A 27,464-nucleotide genomic window follows, 5' to 3' on the forward strand; every position below is an offset into this window, starting at 1 on the left:
CGAAGCTCTCTGTTTGTCCTCTCGGTGTTTGTGTGTGTGCATTTTTGAACGCAGAAGGATTTTACAGTAATGTGTGGGGCCTATATAGTTCCGAGTACTCTGATGTGTGTGTGTGTGTTTGTAAGTGTGTGTGTGAATATGAATGTCTGTGTAAGTGTGTGTATGTGCTATTGAGTTGGATCCAGTGTGATGGACCCAGTATACTCTCCAGTAAACAGCCTCCTCCCTCTCTCCATGTACGTGGTGTTTCTCTACACAGTATAATGAATGAGAACATGGTCTAAACATAATGTGATTCGGTTCTTTCCTTCTTTCAGGTAAAGGGGAGGGATGGAGAGAGGGAGGATGGGGGGAGGTATATCTGGAGAGCAGGCAGCCGGGTTTGGAAGGGGGTGTTGCTCCCCCTGAGCCCCCCCACAGCTGGCCTTTAGAGGGCGTGCTCGGCCACCTTCCCGTGCTCGGCCCCGGGGCCATCCAGGCCGGGCCAGAACTCCAGGTTGCGGCGCAGGGAGGTGAGCACCTGTACCTGCAGGTTGGAGACGGGCTCTGGGGAGGCGGCCAGCGCGGCCGTGGCCATGGTGCGGTTGAGGAGGGGGTTGGGGGGGTTACTGCTGGGGGGGTGCGTGGCCTTCCAGTAGGCCTCCAGGTAGTCAGCCAGATGCTCACAGGCGTCCTCCAGCTGGTTCTCATCCAGGATGATGTCAAACAGCTCCTACATACAACACAGAGGGACATTATGTTCGTCTCTCACCTTTCAACTTCAGAGATTCAGCCAACTACCTAAAAGGGCATTCATTTCAATGTTAAGCCAATGCCATTGTTCAGACTGGTCATTGTGAATTCATTTGTTCAGGGCAAACAGCATGTAAGAACATGTGCCGTTCTGGCCACAGAATCCAGGGTCAGACAGACAGACACTCACAGGGGGGCACTGGGCCAGCTTGTCTGCTGCCACCATCTGCACGTTCAGGTGTTTGGCCTGGGACTTCCCCCGGGATTTAATGAGCCTCTGGAGGACCTGAAGGGAAACAGGCAACAACATACCGCTGGTCACTGACAGAGACGTCACATCTACAGACATTTCAGTCACATACATGCCATTTCAGTAGGACGTGATAGAGGAAGTCAATCGACCACAAAGTCATTCCGCTCAGAGGGTACCTTCGGTGAGGCTATTTTGATGTAGACGATGATAGGAGCCAGGGAGGTCTTAGCCAGCTGAGAGGGGTGGTTAATGGTGTCTGCGTCTAGGGCAACCAGCTGCAGGGTGCGGGCCAGCTCAAAGATACGCTCAATTTCACTCTGCACCTCCGCTATGTGGCAGAGAACAACATAGAAATGCAATAAGTAACAGGGTGTAGTAGGTGAACACACAGAGTATACAAACTGAATTGGTGGTCAAATCCCAATTCTGTCCACACTTAAATCGCTTCTGGAGTAATACAGATCAGTGTGACTACTGCCACTTTGCGAACTCATATTTCACACACTTACCATTTCAAAATAACAGGATACACACACGCACATGCAAACGTGGCATGGTAACACTGTATCATGCATGTCAACATTTTGGCAAAAGGGTCGGTGCATGTGAAACAGAATCCATCGTACTCGATGTTCCATTTACACACCGCCAAATGGAACATTGGGGTCATTCTCATTCTGCTGCCACATTCCAACGAGCAGTGACTGATGTTTTGCAAATATGATCTCTGACGCAACTTTGGATATCGACTCAAACTCGGGGGAAGGAAGGAGGCTTGTGAGAATGAGATGCCTTTGGTAGCACTTGATATACTCTTCTGAACATATCAATGAATAAAACACTCGGAAACGGACGAAGTGTAACTGCATTCGCTGTTAGAGCTATCAGGCATCGCAAACGTGTTAGTCTGTTTGGATGTTCCGGCTTTGTACACTCTCGTTCTCCTTTTGGGTACGTAAGGTGGGGGGGGGGGTTGTTCCAGCCACAATGACATAGCAGGGGACAGGTAATCTACAGTGGGCTGCAGACGGTCTCCCTCCGAAGGGCTGAGGTAGAAAGGGAATTAAACCTGCAGGCGGAAGGCAGCGACCAGAGGCTCCACAGAGAGATAAGAGAAATGAAATGTACCTAAAAGGATGAAATCCTAACAAACTGTCCTAGCTTTTATTAACCTGCAAATGTCCTCCATTTACACTGCATCTCTGTGAAGAATGTGTTTCCCTGTATCAGAGATTGGTAGTAACCAATGATGTACGGTATATAAACTCATGAATACATGAACGTCTAATTGTGTATGCATACAGGCTCCTTGTAAGTAAAGTGTTATTACATGTTGCTTTACAGTAGGGTCCCTGATTCTGGGTCACAGGGTGGGAGGCAATGGAGGATGGAGGGGGGAGTATCAGTTTCCCCTGTACACGCATCCCTGACTAAAGTTGGCTCCCCAGCCCCCCCCCCCCCCCCCCCCCCCCCCCTATCACATTTCCCCTGAACCTCAGACAGACAGACAGGCAGACAGCAGGCAGACGCTCAGCTGAGCAGCCTAGAGCCACCAGAGCCAACCAGCCAACTCATTCGGCTGTGTAATTAGTCTACTCTTTCCAAGCCGGAGTTCAAGTTGTTTTATTACTGCAAGCAACAGGCTTTCACAAACATGTGTGAGGAACAGACAGGCAGACAGATGCATGAGGTACGAGTGTAATGAGGGGACGAGGAGAGTAGTGAGAGACAGACAGGGGAGGAGAACAGAGGGGGAAAAAAGCTCTTGGTTGTTTTCCTCGTGGGGTTGAGAGCATACGTACCCAGCACGTCTGAGAGACGTAGAGCGAGTGGAGGGAAGGAGAGTGGTGGAAGAGAGGGATGGGTGGGTGGAGGGGAGGAAAAGACAGGATGGAGAAAGAGAAGAGGCCAGGTCAGAGGGGGACAATGAGTAATAAAGCTAGAAGGCCGACAGCCCTTTCGGGGTTGTCAGGCTACACTGCCCCTCTCTGCTCAGCTAGCCTCTCCTCTAGAGGGGCCTTCCTGTTCTGCTCACTGATATTGAAGACCTTCTACGCCAAATGGAGTGGATTGATGACCTTCTAAATAAAAACCTTTGCGTAATTCAATTCCATTTCAATTCAATGGTTGAATGGGCGACTATGAGGCTCCCTACTGCATGTTATCAATAGATGCTAACATCCAATCAACCAATATTCCCTGACCTTTCGCTGACCAGGTAGCATTTACCAACAGAAACGATACTTTTAAATATCTCTCTCCCAATACTCGGAGACAGGTTAAACACCGGTCATTGTCCAAGTACAACCTGGTGTTTCATTTAGAATCGGGCAAGTCATCAGCAGGATCTAACACTTACACAAGCTAAGATGGATATATGAAAACACGGATAGTGAAAGGTAACAACACAATAGCCCAACGGATGATAAGAAACATGAACTAACAAAGCTTTTTGAAATGTAACACGTGTGGTGCGTGTTGGAAAGGCACCGAGCCAGTCCTGGCAATTATTATGAACAATAGTTTTCTTATAGGTACAAAGAAGGTACAAAGATGTCTTTCCCTACAGGTCCTGTCTTACCCAGGCTGGAGCGCGTGCTGGAGCGCTCGATGATGGCGTGTTTACTGGGGTTGTTGAGGACCGAGCGCTTGGCAAGGGAGATGTCTGCTGTCACCCGGGTGATGGATATCCTGGAAGAAACACGATCAACCAATCAGGGCTGAGAACTGGAAACGTCTTAAAGCAGGTGAACTAAATAATAAGTTGAAGACATTTTCAACCTTTACTAGATATGGTAAATATTTCAGTCGTGTTCTGTGGCTGGCCTGAAACTCACCTGCCCTCAAACTTGTGCTTGAGAAAGTCAAAGAGAGCCTTTTGCATCATGTCAGTCACCTGGTGGGAGCCGAGGAGAAGAAGAACAAAGGAGGCGTGGAATACGACCGCTATAATAAACCGTGAAGAAAGTTGGGGAGATTGAGCTACACAGTAGCCTTACCTCGTAGCCCTTCAGTGACGGCCCCACTAGAATGATGGGTCTCATGGAGGGGACCACGTCGTAAGGGGGGACATGCTCCATCTGAGCCAGGCAGGAGAGCACCAAGAGCGGGGTGAGACACTACAACCACTGTGTCTGAACACAGACACACACGCGAACAGAGCCCACGCATACTCTTGAGACGCACAATCTACAGCCACTTTGTACGCACACGTCCGGAGCTACACAATCTACTGTCACACACATACACATAAATCAACATTATGCCAACACCAACTCTTCCTCTCTCTGTACAGTAGACTACAGTCAGAATGACATGTAATGCTTTTCAGACAGGATAGGATAAAAGACCAAGCTCAACATTTTTCACAGAAAGCACTCATTTCCATTTCTCAGTCTGCCCTCCCAGTCATAGCAAATGAAATAAACCGTCATCAAATTGGATCAGAATGAGCTACGGAGAGTGGTAAGGGCCATTATTGATATATATATAAAAAAAGAATCTCAGGAGCTTTCATGCAGCCAAATGCTTATGTGACTGCGGATCCAGTCAAAAACAAACTCTCTCTCTCCTACTCTCTCGTAGTATGTATCTGTGTGTGGTAGACTCCCCAGATAGACACCGAGCCAAATGGGTTTTTAGGCCCAGAGAAAATGGACAACAAGCACACACTAAACCTACAAAAAGATACCCCTCATTTTGAACCAACATACAGAGAACGGATTTCAGACACTAACTTTTAAACACTCATATCACAATGAAAATGGAAACATACACAGATGACGCGCACTCTTACGCAAAACACACACACCCAGTCAATCAATATCCCGGCAAGTAAAACAAATGCATACATTAACATTCCACCAATATGAACCATGAGAAGCATGATTCATCTGCCCGACAACGCATCTATAAGCATCTGTTCTGTTATAGAAAGCGTCCCGTTTTGGAGTGACAGGTGAGGGGAGAACACTAAGCGGAGAACAGGTCCCATGGTCTATCCACTAACAGACAGGCAGGCATTAGGAGAATACAGATGTAGGATCTTAATTTGACCTATATTGTCACAGCAAAATAATCCTGCAGCAACCGGTTTTGAACGTTTAGTCCATAATGTTGGTTGATCCGTGGTTAGGCCATTAACTGGCCCAAAGTAGAGTACATGAAACGTTTTCAGTAAATGTATGTAAATCACAAAGCTCATTTGCATTTCCTGCAGGAAAATTCTCAGCAACATAAAAGTGATCACATTAAGATCCTACACCTGTAGGGTGCTAGCGTGTACTCGGTGTCAGCTCTCTGTATTCTCAGCACGCCTTCTCCTCTGTATTCCATGCAGCACTTTAGTGCACTGAGAGCAGTAGCATAGAGGCTTGAAGAGCTCTCCTCCACTAAGGTACATTACGTTACATAAAGCCACACCTCCACAACCAGGCAGTGGACTCAGTTCACCTCATTACGATTCACTACATCTAAAAATACACTTAAAGAACTTTTCCAAATGGTGCTCATCACTAGAGGGGCAGTGCTGGGGGAAGTGCACTGCGTATCACCATTAATCTCTCTCTTTCTGAATAACATGAACTTTCACGTAATCTATAGAAAGTGTTTTTGCTATTGGAGGACAAAGCGTGCCTCTGTCTCCACAGTCTCCTGTATCTATGGGATCAAAGCTGTGTTGACAGCTCTGAGATAGCGAGGCGGGCTGATGACAGGCTACTGGCTGTCACTCAAAGCAGCCGTCCAGAATGGGAATGAAAACACATCAGGGAGCATTAACGTTCACCAGAACTGTGAGTGACAGGGGCCGTGACACGCCTGCACCTGCTTACTGACAGCCCGTGTTTACCCAATCAGCTCTGACTGCATACTGACAGCCCGTGTTTACCCAATCAGCTCTGAAGACAGCGACAATGGAAGCCCTGCTTGCATTTGGGGGTGGAACTAACATTCCCCTTCCTACAATTCCTCCCTATCATTTCTCATTTTCCATAATTTATTCATTGATCATTTTGGAACACAATATCCCCGGGGACAACTGCAACACGGAAATCTTCTCCTTGGGGAATAAGTGAAAACCTTGACAAAAAAAATGAGGAAATGTTCAAATCCAGTCACCTCCCACTCTCTCTAGCATAAGCCGACATGAGAGCAGACTGAGGAACATGGAGAGACGACAGAGAGGAAGAGGAGGAGGAGGCAGAACAGAAGGTAAAGGTGAAGTAAAGGTCAGCACAGACTCACCGACTTCTGTTTCTGTTTAGCTGGACCACCTACAGTATCATTCCACACACAACCGCCGCGAGAAGACAGAGCAAAAGGGACAAAAAAAAGAGACATAAAAGCACAAAAGACAGAGGACGTGTTGTTATTGACAGGTGACGGTTAGTTGGGAATTGGGCGTGGAGCTGTTCAATAGGACAGCGGAGACCACACCCACTGTAGTCTGATCGATTCGAGATGCTCCGTCGGACGAATATTCATACGTTGCTTTTGCATCGGCGAATGTATGAACGTGGTCAGGTTCGTCTTTAGCTCAGCTCAACCCCTCCCCCAGTTGACCAGCGCAGAAACACACAGGCAAACATAACTCAACGTTACCACGGTGACCAGAGACTGAGGGGCCAATCGGGATTAGAGAGTCAGACAGGCGCTAGCTAGCTAGCGGCGGGAATGGTGGGTCAGTTTAGGGCAGTAAGTCAGAGACGAGGGGGGTAAGAGGGGCTAGTGGGGACAGACAGAGGTTATTATAGCCTAGGACTGGGCCATAGCTTCGTGCAGAAGGGAGGTTTGGTTGAAGGGAGGTGGGGAGGGGAAGCAGCCGTGCTGCCTGGGTCCCCTGGAGGGCTTTACCTTCTTAAAGAAGGGCAGGCGGTGGATTTGGCCCTGGGGGGAGGTGACGCTGCCTGCGCTGCCCTTGGGGGAGCGAGGGTCACCCTGGGGCTCAGGGGGCTCCTCGGCATCCAGGTCCAGGGGGTCAAGGTCAAAAGCCATCGTGGACATGTCCACATGAGCTGAGGGGTGGGGCGGGGTAGAGTGAGAGAGAAAGAGAGAGAGAGAGAGAGAGAGAGAGAGAGAGAGAGAGAGATTGAGAGAGAGAATGACAGAAAGAGAGAGAAAGAATATCGAGCAATGGTGAAAGGGTGAGAAAAAGGGGAGATGTACACAGAGAAACGAGGACAGAGAAAAAAGGGAGGACAAGAAAGGCACGATAAGAAAGGCAATCAAGAGCAGAGAGAAGACCAGACTCAGATCTGAGATCTAGAAACGGGAGAAATGACAGAGTTCTGAACCAGAAATAACAGCGCTGAAATAAAAGTCAACAGGCGACTAAGTAAAGAATAAATGCTTTTGGCCACGACGAAGTCGGTGTATGAGCAGGTCAGAGAAACAGTGATGGAAACAGAACAGTGAGTAATAGAGCGATGCGTAGAGAAAGGAGGCGGAAGAGAGAGCTATTCACTGCTGAAGAAGAAGTGGCGGAGACGAGGAAAAGAGAGAGAGAGAGCAGAGAAGAAGAGGTGCTAGGAGGTGGAGGCAGAAAAGGGTGTTTAGCTGCCCCGAGGAGGGTTTGCTGTGTGCTGGGACTGGTTAAGGTGCTGAGGGCTCTGTGTTTTGGGTGTGGGTAGGGGTGTTTTAAGCCGGCACAGCAAGGCAGGAGTATGGGTTTGGTTTATCAGTTGAGGTGTAACAAATATGGTTGATAAAGAGAACCATACTATAACTGTCGTGTATTAACGTAACACATCCATCATTGTTAGGTAATCCATCAACGGAGAAACAACGGCAGTTGCAGTCAATCTGCGTGTCTGATCTAGTCCGCCTGTCCTCAATTCAATTATTCAATTCAATGAATTCACTCCCAGTCAGTTCTTATCTAATAAAAACATGTATATATTTCTGTCAATCTTTCTTTCTGTCTCTATGTCAGTCTATTTATTTCCCTCAGTGAACGGTAGTGTCTATCCAGCAGCATGACTGAACTGAACTATCCCGTTGCTGCCCGGTGCTAACACTTAAGGTATGGGCTGCGTCTCAAATCGTGCATCAAAGGGCATATTACCTTTGACCAGGGCCCATAAGGCTTCGGTCAAAACTAGCGCACTATGCAGGGAATAGGGTGCCATTTGGGACGCAGCCCTGGTCTGGCCAAAAGTAGTGATCAGATTGAATGAGAGGAGCGCTATATCCTCAGCTGTATTTCAGGCTGGTCCTGTTGGCCATGCTAATGACAAACCTGCTAGAGGACCCCTCTCTTTCTCTCCATCTGACTCTCACGCTAGCAGCAGCAGCACACCCACCGAGACACTCCCCTCCACACTGCAGATATCTCCTTCATCATGGATCACTAACTATCCAATTCAAATCGACACGAAATATTAGCGACAGGCCGCGGCAAAGGGCTATATCTATAGCTATCGTGTGGGTCTCTTCTAGCCAGCCGAGCTGTGACGATGACACCCTACCCCTGACCTTACCTGTGCCAGGAGTGGTGGGCCTGCGTGTTCCCGTGGCAACGTCCAGGCTGGAGCTGCCACCAGATTTACTGTAAGAGTGAGGAGGAGAGAACAATGAGTGGATGGTTACTGGTAGGTGAAAATTGAAGTGGATTGAAAAAAATTGTCATTGAAAATAAATGAAACTTTTTCCATTTTTAATTGTGAAGTAGTGACTGTTGTGAAGTGGTGATTGGGTGATCATTGTACTGTGTTATGTTGCATGCATTGTGGAAGCTAATTGGATAACAGGGTTGGCTCTGAAAAGTAGACGCTACTTATTTCTAAAGTAAAAAAAAAAAAAAAGAATGAATTTCTGAATGAACTGCCTTCATTCAGAAATTCATTCTTTTTTTTTTTTACTTTAGAAATAAGTAGCGTCTACTTTTCAGTTTATTGAGAAGTCAATGAAAATAAATGCCCTTATTGAATTGTGATTTTAGTTTACTTTTTAAATTGACTGCCTTCAATTCGAATTGAGCCCAACCCTGTTGGATAACAGCTCTGACATGACGGTAGCCGATAGGTAACTGATCTATGTTGCTGTAAAGTGACTGGGGGATGGGTGCCAGGGGATGTGGGTGTGGGCAGCAGCCAGTACCTGGAGCTGAGGCGGTTCTGTCTCATCTTCTGCTCCTGCAGTAGCCGGGTGTTCTCCAGTTTGACTGGGCTGGGGATGAACCCCACCTCACAGCCCTCCTTCACCAGACGCCCAATCCACCAGTCATTATTGTACTTCTGCACAGAGCACACAGACAGACAGACAGACACGTAAATGCTACCCAATAATACACGCACCAGTCTTCTCCTCCCTCGCTCACAGAGCCCCTGCGGTTGTTGCCAAGGCAACCGCCGCCGCCATCGTAGCTTGCTTATCGACACATCAATCAGATATAAATCTAGAACCCGGATGTTCATATTACAACAAAATGCCATTTCACCATATCCCACTGTCTTCGTAAAGCTCCAGGGGATGGGAACTGAATCATCTTCAGAAATGATCTAACAATAAGGAAATCAGAAGGCCCAGTGTTGTTTACGCAGCTTCCGGGTACCTCTTTGATGTGTAGGAAGTCTTTGGCTTCAAAGGAGATGGCCATGCCCTGCACTGGGACGTCGTCGCTGGGCCCAGAGTTGTAGCCCACATTCGTCCGCACGGCAAAGGCCACTGGTTTGGTCTGGAGAGGTTGAAGCGAGAAGAGAAAGCAGAACAAAGAATGAGAATGGAGGATAAGAATGATGAACGACATGAGGCCGAGAGCGGACAAGACGGGGGTGAGACATTACTCACCTTGTCATGTCGCTCGATGTCTATGATGTCACAAAGACTGTTGTTGAACGTTAATTGACTAGAAATACAGGTTGTAATATGTGTTAACCGTGTACCTAAAACATTGAGGGGACACTGTTAGCGAGATATGTATAGTTAGGGTCAGATGTGTATAGTTAGTTAGTCAGGTGTATAGTTAGGGTCAGGGCGAACGGTTAAAGACCGTGCTGTTCTGTATGGCTGTATGGGGTACTGTATAACAGAAGGATAGGGTCACAGGGAAGGGCCATGGTGACCTCTGACCTTAGCTTTCTCGAGGGTGGCCAGGGCCTGTAGGTCTGCCTCCTTCCTCAGTGCCTCTGGGTCCTCCTCCAGGGACACATCTGAGTCTGACGGCCGGCTGGTGTAGGAGTCGGCAGAGCCCTGCAACACACACACACACACAGAGTAAGGAAGTGAGAGCTTATATGTGAGAGAGAGAGAGCGAGAGAGAGAGAGTGAGAGAGAGAGAGAAAGAAAGAGGGCAGAGAGAGAGAGAGAAAGAAAGAGGGCAGAGAGAGAGAGAGGAGGTATAGAGAGAAGGAAAGAAGGAGAATGTGGGAGATGGTGGCATGGTTATTTTTTCTAGCGTGCTGTATGTTTGTTCGAGCAGGGGTGTGTGTGGGTGTGTGTACACAAGCGTATTCTATGGCATGACCACACGTCCTTGAATAAAAACCTGCGTGCCAGTAAAGGCAATAAAGACAGCAATAGTACTACTGGAACACACACACACACACACACCACACACACCTCCCCATAACAACACCAACAGACAGACAGGGGGGAGAGAAATTAGTTTACTGTAGAGGTGTGTGTGGAATAACACAATCAAGGCCTTGTGCCCAACATGATAATCCGTTTTTTTCTTCCCTGGGATCTCTCTCCCTCTCTGCTTTATGTATCCTTCACTCTGTGCCTCTCAGTCTCTTCTCTCAATATATTTTTTCCCACTGCCTGTCTTTTCACATCTCCCTATGCTTTGCTCCATCTCTGTTTAGACCATAATATGTACTGTAGTGAGTTCTGTACATCTCAGTTTAGACCATAATATGTACTGTAGTGGGTTCTGTCCATCTCTATTTAGACCATAATATGTACTGTAGTGTGTTCTGTACTTCTCTGTTTAGACCATAATATGTACTGTAGTGTGTTCTGTCCATCTGTATTTAGACCATAATATGTACTGTAGTGTGTTCTGTCCATCTGTATTTAGACCATAATATGTACTGTAGTGTGTTCTGTCCATCTGTATTTAGACCCTAATATGTACTGTAGTGTGTTCTGTCCATCTCTATTTAGACCATAATATGTACTGTAGTGTGTTCTGTCCATCTGTATTTAGACCCTAATATGTACTGTGGTGTGTTCTATACTACTGACTGGTTGCCTACCTCATTCTGAATGGCTCGAGGGCAAATATCCCAATCACCTTTAATCGTCATCTACCACCTCTCTGTGGCATATCTTGTGTTTCACCCTTTATTTATAACTTGGAGGCACAAAGGGAACCTGCCTGCCTGCCTGGCTGCCTAACTGGATGCCTGCACTCAAGCCTACTCCTCAAATACACACATTACTGTCTGGCACATAACACTTGGCTGGTGTAATATGAGTGTGAAGTGGATGCAGCAAAACACATATGCAAACCTGAATCCCATCTGATCAGGCGCTTTCATGTGTTTAACACCCAGTGCCTACAGATGCACCGAGTGTGGGCGTGTCAGAGAGAGAGGGGGGGATAGAGAGAGAGATAGAAAAGAGAGATAAAACAGCCTAAGGCCCGGGTTTAATATTAGCACTGATATATTACTCATGAAGTGGCTATGGTTTTTGTCTACTTCCACCACCAGTGATCAATGGTAACCTGAGCCTCTCTGGCTGATCCTAATCCATCCATCCACACAATAAAAACCCTGGCCTGGCCTCCTCTCCTGGGGGGCTCTGCTCAGAGCGGAGCGTTCCCTGCCTGGTATACTGTACACTACAGCCCAGCACTGGTAGTACAGCCTGGCTCACTTGTAAAGTGTTTGAGTGTTCTCTTTATGTAACTATCCCACTTGTTCGGTTATTCCAGGTGTCAGACTCTCTCTCGCTCGCTCGCCGCAAACACCCGTGGGAGGTGCAGACAAGAATGCGGACAGCTGAATGTGCGAGGCAGAATGAGTGAGTCATTAGGTGTGGCGTTTTTAAATAGAGGTGAGAATTGACATCCACCATATGTAATGACTTGAAATAATTCCCAGATGAAAAAAATGGGGAGTTCTAACACGTAGGTATTTGGTAATTAGCACATAAGTATGAGCTTAAACAAAACTGCTTTTTTTTTTTTTAAATGGTGCGATCGCAAAATCCGAAAACTTCCCGACTCCCTATTGGTCCCTCGGCCTCTGCCTGTTATAACAGCAACGGCAGGTACTGTTGCTACGTATAGAGCCGTGTGAAAGAGGAGAAGAAATGAAAAGAAGGGTTGAGTCGCCAGAATGCCCCAGAAGGTAGCACGGGTCAGGGGTCGGAGGTGAAGGTTCAGGCCCCAGCCCCCATCTTTACTCCAGAGCAAATAGAGACCAGACAGGACTCGAAGGACTAAATATACACTAGGGCAACCTGTCACAGACAGACAGAAATACTGTATGTGAGTGAGAGCTAGGTACTTTGACATTTATTGTGTCACTTTACATGGTTTGAATGAATAACAAACAGAACGTTGATTCTAGTGCCGCATCAAAATCAATCGGTGGCTTAGCCATGCCACGCCCGGTAACCAAGGCAACAGGCAGTCACTTCCAGGGGAGCCACCCCTGACCATCCCTACTTCCTGTTTCATTAACACAAACACACCCACCCTTGCCCATCTCCTCGACACAGACAGACAGACATGCAGCGTTTAACAATGATGATAATAGCCGTTGCCACTTACCGGCTCTGAGTCATCCTCTAACCCATACAGGTGCATCCCAACATGGAGAGCTGATTATTATATAAAGGTTAATTAAGATAGATGAGAAACCAAGAGGACTGTGTCTGTCTACGAGAGAGAATAAAGAGGAGAGAATAGCTTACTGCCTCCTCAGAATAACTCTCACAGAACAGCAACTCCCTGACTGCTGCAACAGGTCTGTGATGCAGTGAAGCGAGAGGGAGCAAGAGGGATGTGTGTGTGTGTGTGTGTGTGTGTGTGTGTGTGTGTGTGTGTGTGTGTGTGTGTGTGTGTGTGCGTGTGTGTTTACAGTATGTGTGACTCACTCACTCCTGGTCACACCACATAACAAACCCGCAGAATAGAAAAAGACAAAGACGGGAGTGAAATCCATGGAGAGAAAAGGAGAGGGAGACACAATTAGGGACTTAATCAAACCTTTACTAAACAAACACAGTCTGGTGGGGATTGGAGTGTGAGGCAGGGACCAGGGTGATGTACCGATCAACAGGCAGTATGGATACCTCTAATTAATCGTATTCTTTCTCTCCTACGGTCCTCTCTCTCTCCTCCACCTTTCTCTTCTTCTCTCCCATCGCCTCTCTACATGCTCCTTTACTGCATACTGTCCTTCCCTCTCTTCCACTCCCTCCCTCTGTCAATGGATTCTGTCACTCCTTTAGTTGCTTGCTTCACTTCACAGCTTCTGTTCAAAATAGCTAAAAACCACCTGATCCCATAGCTGCTCTCCCATTGGCCAGGCCAGAGATCCCGGTAGTGTCATAGTAACCAGCCCAGCTGCTTAGTTCAGAGAGAGAGAGAGAGAGAGAGAGAGAGAGAGAGAGAGCGAGAGAGAGAGATAAACATGGAGAGGATGAGAGACACCATCAAAATAGCACCGCTCACTTTTGGAAGTGGTGAAGGCAGGAGAAATGGCTAGATTAACATGCTCTCAGAAACATACTCAAAAGGTGACTAATGGCTACAGCTGAGCTTATTTGATAAACATCCTGCTTCAAGGCTTTGTCTGGAGAGCTGGGCCTATAGACAGACAGTTGAAGTCAGAAGTTGACATACACCTTACATTTCAACTCTGTTTTTCACAATTCCTGACATTTAATCCTAGCAAAGATTCACTGTCTTAGGTCAGTTAGGATCACCACTTTATTTTAAGAATGTGAAATGTCAGAATAATAGTAGAGAGAATGTAACGGCTGTCTTCGGGTGAAAGAGAGGAGGACCAAACTGCAGCGTGATGATAATCCATATTTTAATAGGCTACTTAAACAACGAACAAAAACAACAAACTGACAGAAAGAACCGAAGACGCTACAGTCCCGAACTAGTGAACACAGACCAGATGAACACACGAACAGGAACAATCACCCACAAAACACACTACAAAAATAGGCTACCTAAATATGGTTCCCAATCAGAGACAATGACTAACACCTGCCTCTGATTGAGAACCATATCAGGCCAAACAAGAAACCCCACATAGAAACATAGATAATACCCACCCAGCTCACGTCCTGACCAACTAAATAAAGACTAAACATAGGAAATAAGGTCAGAAACGTGACAGTAACCCCCCCCCCCCCCAAGGTGCGGACTCCGGCCGCAAAACCTGAACCTATAGGGGATGGTCTGGGTGGGCATCTGTCCACGGTGGCGGCTCTGGCGCTGGACGTGGCTCCCACTCCACCATAGTCAATCCCCGCTTCCGTGGCCTCCTCGGAATGGCGACCCTCCTAAATGACCCCAATGGACTGAGGGGCGGCTCATGACTGAGGGGCGGCTCATGACTGAGGGGCGGCTCATGACTGAGAGGCGGCTCCTGACTGAGAGGCGGCTCCTGACCGGCGGGCCGCTCCTGACCGGCGGGCCGCTCCTGACCGGCTGGCGGCTCCTGACCGGCGGGCGGCTCTGGCGGCTCCTGACCGGCGGGCGGCTCTGGCGGCTCCTGACCGGCTCCTCAGATGGCGCTGGGCAGACGGGCGGCTCAGATGGCGCTGGGCAGACGGGCGGCTCAGATGGCGCTGGGCAGACGGGCGGCTCAGATGGCGCTGGGCAGACGGGCGGCTCAGATGGCGCTGGGCAGAAGGGCGGCCAGACGGGCGGCGCAGACGGCGCTGGGCAGACGGGCGGCGCATGCGGCGCTGGGCAGACGGGCGGCGCAGGCGGCGCTGGGCAGACAAGCAGCGCAGGCGGCGCTGGGCAGACGGCAGACTCTGGCCTGCTGAGGCGCACAGTAGGCCTGGTGCGTGGTGCCGGATCTGGTGGTACCGGACTGGAGACACGCACCACTAGGCGAGTGCGGGGAGCAGGAACAGGGCACACTGGATTCTCGAAGCGCATTATAAGCCTGGTGCGTGGTACCGGCACTGGTGGTACCGGGCTGAGGGCACGCACCCCAGGGCGAGTGCGGGGAGAAGGAACAGTGCGTACAGGGCTCGGGAGAATTATTTATTTCAGCTTTTATTTCTTTCAACACATTACCAGTGGGTCAGAAGTTTACATACACTCAATTAGTATTTGATAGCATTGCCTTTAAATGGCTTCCCCAATAAGTTGGGTGAATTTTGGTCCATTCCTCCTGACAGAGCTGGTGTAACTGAGTCAGGTTTGTAGACCTCCTTGCTCGCACACACTTTTTCAGTTTTTCCCACACATTTTCTATAGGATTGAAATCAGGGCTTTGTGATGGCCACTCCAATACCTTGACATTGTTTTCCTTTAGCCATTTTGCCACAACTTTAGAAGTATGTTTGGGGTCGTTGTCCATTTGGAAGATCCATTTGCGACCAAGCTTTAACTTCCTGACTGATGTCTTGAGATGTTGCTTCAATATATCCACATAATTTTCCATCCTCATGATGCCATCTATTTTGTGAAGTGCACCAGTCCCTCCTACAGCAAAGCACATTTCTCCAAAAAGTACGATCTTTGTCCCCATGTGCAGTTGCAAACCGTAGACTGGCTTTTTATGGCGGTTTTGGAGCAGTGACTTCTTCCTTGCTGAGCGGCCTTTCAGGTTATGTCGATATAGGACTCGTTTTACAGTGGATATAGATACTTTTGTACCTATTTCCTCCAGCATCTTCACAAGGTCCTTTGCTGTTGTTCTGGGATTGACTTGCACTTTTCACACCAAAGTACGTTCATCTCTAGGAGACAGAACGCGTCTCCTTCCTGAGCGGTATGACGGCTGCATAGTCCCATGGTGTTTATACTTGCGTACTATTGTTTGTACAGATGAACGTGGCACCTTCAGGCATTTGGAAATTGCTCCCAAGGATGAACCAGACTTGTGGAGGTCTACAATTTCAGTTGAAAACACGGTAAGGTTACTCTACCCCAAAAGCCAAAGGTGCAGCAAACACATGAATTGATCACATAACAATGGACCAATGATTAATGATCAAGTTGCACTGCTGTCAGGTTGGAATTATGTAAGTGTATGTCCTCTGGAGTTTTGTCCAGTGGAGCTAGTAGGTAGAGCTAGTAGGTAGAGCTAGTAGGTAGAGCTAGTAGGCAGAGCTAGTAGGCAGAGCTAGTAGGCAGAGCTAATAGACAGAGCTAATAGACAGAGCTAATAGACAGAGCTAATAGACAGAGCTAATAGACAGAGCTAATAGACAGAGCTAATAGACAGAGCTAATAGACAGAGCTAATAGACAGAGCTAATAGACAGAGCTAATAGACAGAGCTAATAGACAGAGCTAATAGACAGAGCTAGTAGGCAGAGCTAGTAGGCAGAGCTAGTAGGCAGAGCTAATAGACAGAGCTAATAGGCAGAGCTAATAGGCAGAGCTAGTAGGCAGAGCTAGTAGGCAGAGCTAGTAGGCAGAGCTAGTAGGCAGAGCTAGTAGGCAGAGCTAGTAGGCAGAGCTAATAGACAGAGCTAGTAGGCAGAGCTAATAGGCAGAGCTAGTAGGCAGAGCTAGTAGGCAGAGCTAGTAGGCAGAGCTAGTAGGCAGGGCTAGTAGGCATAGTTAGTAGACAGAGTTAGTAGACAGAGCTAGTAGGCAGAGCAAATAGGCAGAGCTAGTAGGCAGAGCTAGTAGGCAGAGCTAGTAGGCAGAGCTAGTAGGCAGAGTTAGTAGGCAGAGTTAGTAGGCAGAGTTAGTAGGCAGAGTTAGTAGGCAGAGCTAGTAGGCAGAGCTAGTAGGCAGAGCTAGTAGGCAGAGCTAGTAGGCAGGGCTAGTAGGCATAGTTAGTAGACAGAGTTAGTAGACAGAGCTAGTAGGCAGAGCAAATAGGCAGAGCTAGTAGGCAGAGCTAGTAGGCAGAGCTAGTAGGCAGAGCTAGTAGGCAGAGCTAGAAGGCAGAGTTATTAGGCAGAACTAATAGACAGAGCTAATAGACAGAGCTAATAGACAGAGCTAATAGACAGAGCTAATAGACAGAGCTAATAGACAGAGCTAATAGACAGAGCTAATAGACAGAGCTAGTAGGCAGAGCTAGTAGGCAGAGCTAGTAGGCAGAGCTAATAGACAGAGCTAATAGGCAGAGCTAATAGGCAGAGCTAGTAGGCAGAGCTAGTAGGCAGAGCTAGTAGGCAGAGCTAGTAGGCAGAGCTAGTAGGCAGAGCTAGTAGGCAGAGCTAAAAGACAGAGCTAGTAGGCAGAGCTAATAGGCAGAGCTAGTAGGCAGAGCTAGTAGGCAGGGCTAGTAGGCATAGTTAGTAGACAGAGTTAGTAGACAGAGCTAGTAGGCAGAGCAAATAGGCAGAGCTAGTAGGCAGAGCTAGTAGGCAGAGCTAGTAGGCAGAGTTAGTAGGCAGAGTTAGTAGGCAGAGTTAGTAGGCAGAGTTAGTAGGCAGAGCTAGTAGGCAGAGCTAGTAGGCAGAGCTAGTAGGCAGGGCTAGTAGGCATAGTTAGTAGACAGAGTTAGTAGACAGAGCTAGTAGGCAGAGCAAATAGGCAGAGCTAGTAGGCAGAGCTAGTAGGCAGAGCTAGTAGGCAGAGCTAGTAGGCAGAGCTAGAAGGCAGAGTTATTAGGCAGAACTAATAGGCAGAGCTAATAGGCAGAGTTAGTAGGCAGAGCTAATAGGCAGAGCTAGTAGGCAGAGCTAGTAGGCAGAGCTAGTAGGCAGAGCTAGTAGGCAGAGCTAGTAGGCAGAGCTAATAGGCAGAGCTAATAGGCAGAGCTAGTAGGCAGAGCTAATAGGCAGAGCTAGTAGGCAGAGCTAATAGGCAGAGCTAGTAGGCAGAGCTAGTAGGCAGAGCTAGTAGGCAGAGCTAATAGACACAGCTAGTAGGCAGAGCTAGAAGACAGGGCTAGCAGGCAGAGCTAATAGACAGGGCTAATAGGCAGAGCTAGTAGGCAGAGCTAGTAGGCAGAGCTAGTAGGCAGAGCTAGTAGGCAGAGCTAGTAGGCAGAGCTGGTAGGCAGAGCTAGTAGGCAGAGCTAATAGGCAGAGCTAGTAGGCAGAGCTAATAGGCAGAGCTAGTAGGCAGAGCTAGTAGGCAGAGCTAGTAGGCAGAGCTAATAGACACAGCTAGTAGGCAGAGCTAGTAGACAGGGCTAGCAGGCAGAGCTAATAGACAGGGCTAGTAGGCAGAGCTAGTAGGCAGAGCTAGTAGGCAGAGCTAATAGGCAGAGCTAATAGGCAGAGCTAGTAGAAAGAGCTAATAGATAGAGCTAGTAGGCAGAGTTAGTAGGCAGAGCTAGTAGGCAGAGCTAATAGACAGAGCTAGTAGGCAGAGCTAGTAGGCAGAGCTAGTAGGCAGAGCTAGTAGGCAGAGCTAGTAGGCAGAGCTAGTAGAAAGAGCTAATAGACAGAGTTAGTAGGCAGAGCTAGTAGACAGAGCTAGTAGGCAGAGCTAGTAGGCAGAGCTAGTAGGCAGAGCTAATAGACAGAGCTAGTAGGCAGAGCTAGTAGGCAGAGCTAGTAGGCAGAGCTAGTAGAAAGAGCTAATAGATAGAGCTAATAGACAGAGCTAGTAGGCAGAGCTAGTAGGCAGAGCTAGTAGGCAGAGCTAGTAGACAGGGCTAGTAGGCAGAGCTAATAGACAGAGTTAGTAGGCAGAGCTAGTAGGCAGAGATAATAGGCAGAGCTAGTAGAAAGAGCTAATAGATAGAGCTAGTAGGCAGAGCTAATAGACAGAGTTAGTAGGCAGAGCTAGTAGGCAGAGCTAATAGACAAAGCTAGTAGGCAGAGCTAAGAAAGAGCTAGTAGGCAGAGCTAATAGACAGAGCTAATAGACAGAGCTAGTAGGCAGAGCTAGTAGGCAGAGCTAGTAGGCAGAGCTAGTAGGCAGAGCTAGTAGGCAGAGCTAGTAGGCAGAGCAAATAGGCAGAGCTAGTAGGCAGAGCTAGTAGGCAGAGCTAGTAGGCAGAGTTAGTAGGCAGAGTTAGTAGGCAGAGCTAGTAGGCAGAGCTAGTAGGCAGAGCTAGTAGACAGGGCTAGTAGGCAGAGCTAATAGACAGAGTTAGTAGGCAGAGCTAGTAGGCAGAGATAATAGGCAGAGCTAGTAGAAAGAGCTAATAGATAGAGCTAGTAGGCAGAGCTAATAGACAGAGTTAGTAGGCAGAGCTAGTAGGCAGAGCTAATAGACAAAGCTAGTAGGCAGAGCTAAGAAAGAGCTAGTAGGCAGAGCTAATAGACAGAGCTAATAGACAGAGCTAGTAGGCAGAGCTAGTAGGCAGAGCTAGTAGGCAGAGCTAGTAGGCAGAGCTAGTAGGCAGAGCTAGTAAGCAGAGCTAGTAGACAGAGGTAGTAGACAGAGGTAGTAGACAGAGCTAGTAGGCAGAGCAAATAGGCAGAGCTAGTAGGCAGAGCTAGTAGGCAGAGTTAGTAGGCAGAGTTAGTAGGCAGAGTTAGTAGGCAGAGTTAGTAGACAGAGCTAGTAGGCAGAGTTATTAGGCAGAGTTAGTAGGCAGAGTTATTAGGCAGAGTTATTAGGCAGAACTAATAGGTAGAGTTATTAGGCAGAACTAATAGGCAGAGCTAATAGGCAGAGCTAGTAGACAGGGCTAGTAGGCAGAGCTAATAGACAGAGTTAGTAGGCAGAGCTAGTAGGCAGAGATAATAGGCAGAGCTAGTAGAAAGAGCTAATAGATAGAGCTAGTAGGCAGAGCTAATAGACAGAGTTAGTAGGCAGAGCTAGTAGGCAGAGCTAATAGACAAAGCTAGTAGGCAGAGCTAAGAAAGAGCTAGTAGGCAGAGCTAATAGACAGAGCTAATAGACAGAGCTAGTAGGCAGAGCTAGTAGGCAGAGCTAGTAGGCAGAGCTAGTAGGCAGAGCTAGTAGGCAGAGCTAGTAGGCAGAGCAAATAGGCAGAGCTAGTAGGCAGAGCTAGTAGGCAGAGCTAGTAGGCAGAGTTAGTAGGCAGAGTTAGTAGGCAGAGCTAGTAGGCAGAGCTAGTAGGCAGAGCTAGTAGACAGGGCTAGTAGGCAGAGCTAATAGACAGAGTTAGTAGGCAGAGCTAGTAGGCAGAGATAATAGGCAGAGCTAGTAGAAAGAGCTAATAGATAGAGCTAGTAGGCAGAGCTAATAGACAGAGTTAGTAGGCAGAGCTAGTAGGCAGAGCTAATAGACAAAGCTAGTAGGCAGAGCTAAGAAAGAGCTAGTAGGCAGAGCTAATAGACAGAGCTAATAGACAGAGCTAGTAGGCAGAGCTAGTAGGCAGAGCTAGTAGGCAGAGCTAGTAGGCAGAGCTAGTAGGCAGAGCTAGTAGACAGAGGTAGTAGACAGAGCTAGTAGGCAGAGCTAGTAGGCAGAGCAAATAGGCAGAGCTAGTAGGCAGAGCTAGTAGGCAGAGTTAGTAGGCAGAGTTAGTAGGCAGAGTTAGTAGGCAGAGTTAGTAGACAGAGCTAGTAGGCAGAGTTATTAGGCAGAGTTAGTAGGCAGAGTTATTAGGCAGAGTTATTAGGCAGAACTAATAGGTAGAGTTATTAGGCAGAACTAATAGGCAGAGCTAATAGGCAGAGCTAATAGGCAGAGCTAATAGGCAGAGCTAATAGGCAGAGCTAATAGGCAGAGCTAATAGGCAGAGCTAATAGGCAGAGCTAATAGGCAGATCAATAGGCAGAGCTAATAGGCAGAGCTAGTAGGCAGAGCTAGTAGACAAAGCTAATAGACAAAGCTAATAGACAAAGCTAATAGACAGAGCTAATAGGCAGAGCTAGTAGGCAGAGCTAGTAGGCAGAGCTAATAGGCAGAGCTAATAGGCAGAGCTAATAGGTAGAGCTAGTAGGCAGAGCTAGTAGGCAGAGCTAGTAGGCAGAGCTAATAGACACAGCTAGTAGGCAGAGCTAGTAGACAGGGCTAGCAGGCAGATTTAATAGACAGGGCTAGTAGGCAGAGCTAGTAGGAAGAGCTAGTAGGCAGAGCTAGTAGGCAGAGCTAATAGGCAGAGCTAATAGGCAGAGCTAGTAGGCAGAGCTAATAGGCAGAGCTAGTAGGCAGAGCTAATAGACAGAGTTACTAGGCAGAGTTACTAGGCAGAGCTAATAGACAGAGCTAATAGACAGAGCTAATAGACAGAGCTAGTAGACAGAGCTAGTAGACAGAGCTAGTAGGCAGAGCTAGTAGGCAGAGCTAGTAGGCAGAGCTAGTAGGCAGAGCTGGTAGAAAGAGCTAATAGAAAGAGTTAGTAGGCAGAGCTAGTAGGCAGAGCTAGTAGGCAGAGCTAGTAGGCAGAGCTAGTAGGCAGAGCTAATAGACAGAGCTAGTAGGCAGAGCTAGTAGGCAGAGCTACTAGAAAGAGCTAATAGATAGAGCTAGTAGGCAGAGCTAATAGACACAGCTAGTAGGCAGAGCTAGTAGACAGGGCTAGTAGGCAGAGCTAATAGACAGAGTTAGTAGGCAGAGCTAGTAGGCAGAGCTAGTAGGCAGAGCTAATAGAAAGAGCTAATAGAAAGAGCTAATAGATAGAGCTAGTAGGCAGAGCTAATAGACAGAGCTAGTAGGCAGAGCTAAGACAGAGCTAGTAGGCAGAGCTAATAGACAGAGCTAATAGACAGAGCTAGTAGGCAGAGCTAGTAGGCAGAGCTAGTAGGCAGAGCTAATAGACAGAGCTAGTAGGCAGAGCTAGTAGGCAGAGCTAGTAGGCAGAGCTAGTAGGCAGAGCTAGTAGGCAGAGCTAATAGACAGAGCTAGTAGGCAGAGCTAGTAGGCAGAGCTAGTAGGCAGAGCTACTAGAAAGAGCTAATAGATAGAGCTAGTAGGCAGAGCTAATAGACACAGCTAGTAGGCAGAGCTAGTAGACAGGGCTAGTAGGCAGAGCTAATAGACAGAGTTAGTAGGCAGAGCTAGTAGGCAGAGCTAGTAGGCAGAGCTAGTAGAAAGAGCTAATAGAAAGAGCTAATAGATAGAGCTAGTAGGCAGAGCTAATAGACAGAGCTAATAGGCAGAGCTAAGACAGAGCTAGTAGGCAGAGCTAATAGACAGTGCTAGTAGGCAGAGCTAGTAGGCAGAGCTAATAGACAGAGCTAGTAGGCAGAGCTAGTAGGCAGAGCTAATAGGCAGAGCTAATAGGCAGAGCTAGTAGGCAGAGTTAGTAGGCAGAGCTAGTAGGCAGAGCTAGTAGGCAGAGCTAGTAGGCAGAGTTAGTAGGCAGAGTTAGTAGGCAGAGTTAGTAGACAGAGCTAGTAGGCAGAGCTAGTAGGCAGAGCTAGTAGGCAGAGCTAGTAGGCAGAGTTATTAGGCAGAACTAATAGGCAGAGCTAGTAGGCAGAGCTAATAGGCAGAGCTAATAGGCAGAGCTAGTAGGCAGAGCTAGTAGGCAGAGCTAGTAGGCAGAGCTAGTAGGCAGAGCTAGTAGGCAGAGCTAGTAGGCAGAGTTATTAGGCAGAACTAATAGGCAGAGCTAGTAGGCAGAGCTAATAGGCAGAGCTAATAGGCAGAGCTAGTAGGCAGAGCTAGTAGGCAGAGCTAGTAGGCAGAGCTAGTAGACAGAGCTGGTAGGCAGAGCTAGTAGGCAGAGCTAGTAGGCAGAGCTAATAGGCAGAGCTAGTAGGCAGAGCTAGTAGGCAGAGCTAATAGACACGGCTAGTAGGCAGAGCTAGTAGACAGGGCTAGCAGGCAGAGCTAATAGACAGGGCTAGTAGGCAGAGCTAGTAGGCAGAGCTAGTAGGCAGAGCTAGTAGGCAGAGCTAATAGGCAGAGCTAATAGGCAGAGCTAGTAGAAAGAGCTAATAGATAGAGCTAGTAGGCAGAGTTAGTAGGCAGAGCTAGTAGGCAGAGCTAGTAGGCAGAGCTAATAGACAGAGCTAGTAGGCAGAGCTAGTAGGCAGAGCTAATAGACAGAGCTAGTAGGCAGAGCTAATAGGCAGAGCTAGTAGGCAGAGCTAGTAGGCAGAGCTAGTAGAAAGAGCTAATAGACAGAGCTAATAGACAGAGTTAGTAGGCAGAGCTAGTAGGCAGAGCTAATAGGCAGAGCTAGTAGAAAGAGCTAATAGATAGAGCTAGTAGGCAGAGCTAATAGACAGAGTTAGTAGGCAGAGCTAGTAGGCAGAGCTAATAGACAAAGCTAGTAGGCAGAGCTAAGAAAGAGCTAGTAGGCAGAGCTAATAGGCAGAGCTAATAGGCAGAGCTAATAGGCAGAGCTAATAGGCAGAGCTAGTAGGCAGAGCTAATAGACACAGCTAGTAGGCAGAGCTAGTAGACAGGGCTAGCAGGCAGATTTAATAGACAGGGCTAGTAGGCAGAGCTAGTAGGCAGAGCTAGTAGGCAGAGCTAGTAGGCAGAGCTAATAGGCAGAGCTAATAGGCAGAGCTAATAGGCAGAGCTAATAGGCAGAGCTAGTAGGCAGAGCTAGTAGGCAGAGCTAGTAGGCAGAGCTAATAGACAGAGTTAGTAGGCAGAGCTAATAGACAGAGCTAATAGACAGAGCTAGTAGGCAGAGCTAATAGACAGAGCTAGTAGGCAGAGCTAATAGACAGAGCTAATTGACAGAGCTAGTAGGCAGAGCTAGTAGGCAGAGCTAGTAGACAGAGCTAATAGACAGAGCTAGTAGGCAGAGCTAGTAGGCAGAGCTAGTAGGCAGAGCTAGTAGGCAGAGCTAATAGACAGAGCTAGTAGGCAGAGCTAGTAGGCAGAGCTAGTAGGCAGAGCTACTAGAAAGAGCTAATAGATAGAGCTAGTAGGCAGAGCTAATAGACACAGCTAGTAGGCAGAACTAGTAGACAGGGCTAGTAGGCAGAGCTAATAGACAGAGTTAGTAGGCAGAGCTAGTAGCCAGAGCTAGTAGGCAGAGCTAGTAGAAAGAGCTAATAGAAAGAGCTAATAGATAGAGCTAGTAGGCAGAGCTAGTAGACAGAGCTAGTAGGCAGAGCTAGTAGGCAGAGCTAGTAGGCAGAGCTAGTAGGCAGAGCTAGTAGGCAGAGCTAATAGAGAGAGCTAGTAGGCAGAGCTAGTAGGCAGAGCTAATAGACAGAGCTAGTAGGCAGAGCTAATAGGCAGAGTTAGTAGGCAGAGCTAGTAGGCAGAGTTAGTAGACAGAGCTAGTAGGCAGAGCTAGTAGACAGAGCTAGTAGGCAGAGCTAGTAGGCAGAGCTATTAGGCAGAGTTATTAGGCAGAACTAATAGGCAGAGTTATTAGGCAGAACTAATAGGCAGAGTTATTAGGCAGAACTAATAGGCAGAGCTAGTAGGCAGAGCTAGTAGGCAGAGCGAATAGGCAGAGCTAATAGGCAGAGCTAATAGGCAGAGCAAGTAGACAAAGCTAATAGACAAAGCTAATAGACAGAGTTAGTAGGCAGAGCTAATAGGCAGAGCTAATAGGCAGAGCTAGTAGGCAGAGCTAGTAGGCAGAGCTAGTAGGCAGAGCTAGTAGGCAGAGCTAATAGACAGAGCTAGTAGGCAGAGCTAAGACAGAGCTAGTAGGCAGAGCTAATAGACAGAGCTAGTAGGCAGAGCTAGTAGGCAGAGCTAATAGACAGAGCTAGTAGGCAGAGCTAGTAGGCAGAGCTAGTAGACAGAGCTAGTAGGCAGAGCTAGTAGGCAGAGCTAGTAGGCAGAGCTAGTAGGCAGAGCTAGTAGGCAGAGTTATTAGGCAGAACTAATAGGCAGAGTTATTAGGCAGAACTAATAGGCAGAGTTATTAGGCAGAACTAATAGGCAGAGCTAGTAGGCAGAGCTAATAGGCAGAGCTAATAGGCAGAGCTAATAGGCAGAGCAAGTAGACAAAGCTAATAGACAAAGCTAATAGACAGAGTTAGTAGGCAGAGCTAATAGGCAGAGCTAATAGGCAGAGCTAATAGGCAGAGCTAATAGGCAGAGCTAGTAGGCAGAGCTAGTAGGCAGAGCTAGTAGGCAGAGCTAGTAGGCAGAGCTAGTAGGCAGAGCTAATAGGCAGAGCTAGTAGGCAGAGCTAGTAGGCAGAGCTAGTAGGCAGAGCTAGTAGGCAGAGCTAGTAGGCAGAGCTAATAGACACAGCTAGTAGGCAGAGCTAGTAGACAGGGCTAGCAGGCAGAGCTAATAGACAGGGCTAGTAGGCAGAGCTAGTAGGCAGAGCTAGTAGGCAGAGCTAATAGGCAGAGCTAATAGGCAGAGCTAATAGGCAGAGCTAGTAGAAAGAGCTAATAGATAGAGCTAGTAGGCAGAGCTAATAGACAGAGTTAGTAGGCAGAGCTAGTAGGCAGAGCTAAGACAGAGCTAATAGACAGAGCTAGTAGACAGAGCTAGTAGGCAGAGCTAGTAGGCAGAGCTAGTAGAAAGAGCTAATAGACAGAGTTAGTAGGCAGAGCTAGTAGGCAGAGCTAATAGGCAGAGCTAGTAGGCAGAGCTAATAGACAGAGCTAGTAGGCAGAGCTAGTAGGCAGAGCTAGTAGGCAGAGCTAGTAGACAGAGCTAATAGACAGAGCTAGTAGGCAGAGCTAGTAGGCAGAGCTAGTAGGCAGAGCTAGTAGGCAGAGCTAATAGACACAGCTAGTAGGCAGAGCTAGTAGACAGGGCTAGTAGGCAGAGCTAATAGACAGAGTTAGTAGGCAGAGCTAGTAGGCAGAGCTAATAGGCAGAGCTAATAGGCAGAGCTAGTAGAAAGAGCTAATAGATAGAGCTAGTAAGCAGAGCTAGTAGGCAGAGCTAGTAGGCAGAGCTAATGGGCAGAGCTAATGGGCAGAGCTAATGGGCAGAGCTAATGGGCAGAGCTAATAGGCAGAGCTAATAGACAGAGCTGGGCTGGCCAGAGTTGGCAGGGCTGGCCAGAGTTAGTAGGCAGGGCTAGTGGGCAGAGCTAGTAGGCAGGGCTGGGCAGAGTTAGTAGGCAGGGCTGGCCAGAGCTAGTAGGCAGGGCTGGCCAAAGCTAGTAGGCAGGGCTGGCCAGAGCTAGTAGGCAGGGCTGGCCAGAGCTAGTAGGCAGGGCTAGTGGGAAGAGTTGGGCAGAGCTAGTAGGCAGGGCTGGGCAGAGTTAGTTGGCAGAGCTAGTGGGCAGAGTTGGGCAGAGCTAGTAGGCAGGGTTGGGCAGAGCTAGTAGGCAGAGCTAGTGGACAGAGTTGGGCAGAGCTAGTAGGCAGGGCTGGCCAGAGTTAGTAGGCAGGGCTAGTGGGCAGAGCTAGTAGGCAGGGCTGGGCAGAGTTAGTAGGCAGAGCTAATAGGCAGAGCTAGTAGGCAGAGCTAGTAGGCAGGGCTGGGCAGAGTTAGTAGAAAGGGCAGAGATGGGCAGAGTTAGTAGGTAGGGCTGGGCAGAGCTAGTGGGCAGAGCTAGTGGGCAGAGCTATTAGAAAGGGCTGGGCAGAGTTAGTAGGTAGGGCTGGGCAGAGGTAGTAGGTAGGGCTAGTGGGCAGAGCTGGGCAGAGCTAGTAGGCAGAGCTAGTGGGCAGAGTTGGGCAGAGCTAGTAGGCAGAGCTGGGCAGAGCTAGTAGGCAGAGCTAGTGGGAAGAGTTGGGCAGAGCTAGTAGGCAGGGCTGGGCAGAGCTAGTAGGCAGAGCTAGTGGGCAGAGTTGGGCAGAGCTAGTAGGCAGGGCTGGGCAGAGCTAGTAGGCAGAGCTAGTGGGCAGAGCTAGTAGGCAGCGCTAGTGGGCAGAGCTAGTAGGCAGAGCTAGTGGGCAGAGCTAGTGGGCAGAGCTAGTGGGCAGAGTTAGTAGGTAGGGCTGGGCAGAGCTAGTAGGCAGAGCTAGTAGGCAGAGCTGGGCAGAGCTAGTAGGCAGAGCTAGTAGGAAGAGTTGGGCAGTACTAGTAGGCAGGGCTGGGCAGAGCTAGTAGGCAGAGCTAGTGGGCAGAGTTGGGCAGAGCTAGTAGGTAGGGCTGGGCAGAGTTAGTAGGTAGGGCTGGGCAGAGCTAGTAGGTAGGGCTGGGCAGAGTTAGCAGGCAGGGCTGGGCAGAGTTAGTAGGCAGGGCTGGGCAGAGCTGGGCAGAGTTAGTAGGTAGGGCTGGGCAGAGTTAGTAGGTAGGGCTGGGCAGAGCTAGTAGGTAGGGCTGGGCAGAGTTAGTAGGTAGGGATGGGCAGAGCTAGTAGGTAGGGCTGGGCAGAGCTAGTAGGTAGGGCTGGGCAGAGTTAGTAGGTAGGGCTGGGCAGAGTTAGTAGGTAGGGCTGGGCAGAGTTAGTAGGTAGGGCTGGGCAGAGTTAGTAGGTAGGGCTGGGCAGAGTTAGTAGGCAGGGCTGGGCAGAGTTAGTAGGCAGGGCTGGGCAGAGTTAGTAGGCAGGGCTGGGCAGAGCTAGTAGGCAGGGCTGGGCAGAGCTAGTAGGCAGGGCTGGGCAGAGCTAGTAGGCAGGGCTGGGCAGAGCTAGTAGGCAGGGCTGGGCAGAGCTAGTAGGCAGGGCTGGGCAGAGCTAGTAGGCATGGCTGGGCAGAGCTAGTAG

At 48.6% G+C, this 27,464-nt stretch overlaps 1 protein-coding gene across 4 annotated transcripts in view; it reads right to left on the minus strand.

Moving 5' to 3' along the window:
- LOC129833006 (voltage-dependent L-type calcium channel subunit beta-1-like) overlaps positions 1-27,464 on the minus strand; it is a 42,720-nt gene that overhangs the window by 2,305 nt on the left and 12,951 nt on the right. For 2 of the 4 annotated variants that reach the window (XM_055897214.1, XM_055897216.1), the window contains 11 exons: positions 10,055-10,174; positions 9,537-9,659; positions 9,083-9,219; positions 8,464-8,531; positions 6,839-6,999; positions 3,985-4,065; positions 3,823-3,881; positions 3,567-3,676; positions 1,162-1,313; positions 923-1,018; positions 527-712 (listed from right to left, as the gene is read on the minus strand). In XM_055897214.1, the coding sequence (XP_055753189.1) occupies positions 527-712; positions 923-1,018; positions 1,162-1,313; positions 3,567-3,676; positions 3,823-3,881; positions 3,985-4,065; positions 6,839-6,999; positions 8,464-8,531; positions 9,083-9,219; positions 9,537-9,659; positions 10,055-10,174 (1,293 nt within the window). Of the gene's footprint in view, positions 1-526; positions 713-922; positions 1,019-1,161; positions 1,314-3,566; positions 3,677-3,822; positions 3,882-3,984; positions 4,066-6,229; positions 6,259-6,838; positions 7,000-8,463; positions 8,532-9,082; positions 9,220-9,536; positions 9,660-10,054; positions 10,175-12,710; positions 12,909-27,464 lie in introns of those variants that run through there. The other 2 variants (XM_055897217.1, XM_055897215.1) reach the window with 2 other exon arrangements.

Source organism: Salvelinus fontinalis, chromosome 34 (genome assembly GCF_029448725.1).
Source record: "Salvelinus fontinalis isolate EN_2023a chromosome 34, ASM2944872v1, whole genome shotgun sequence".
NCBI classification, from domain to species: Eukaryota; Metazoa; Chordata; class Actinopteri; order Salmoniformes; family Salmonidae; genus Salvelinus; species Salvelinus fontinalis.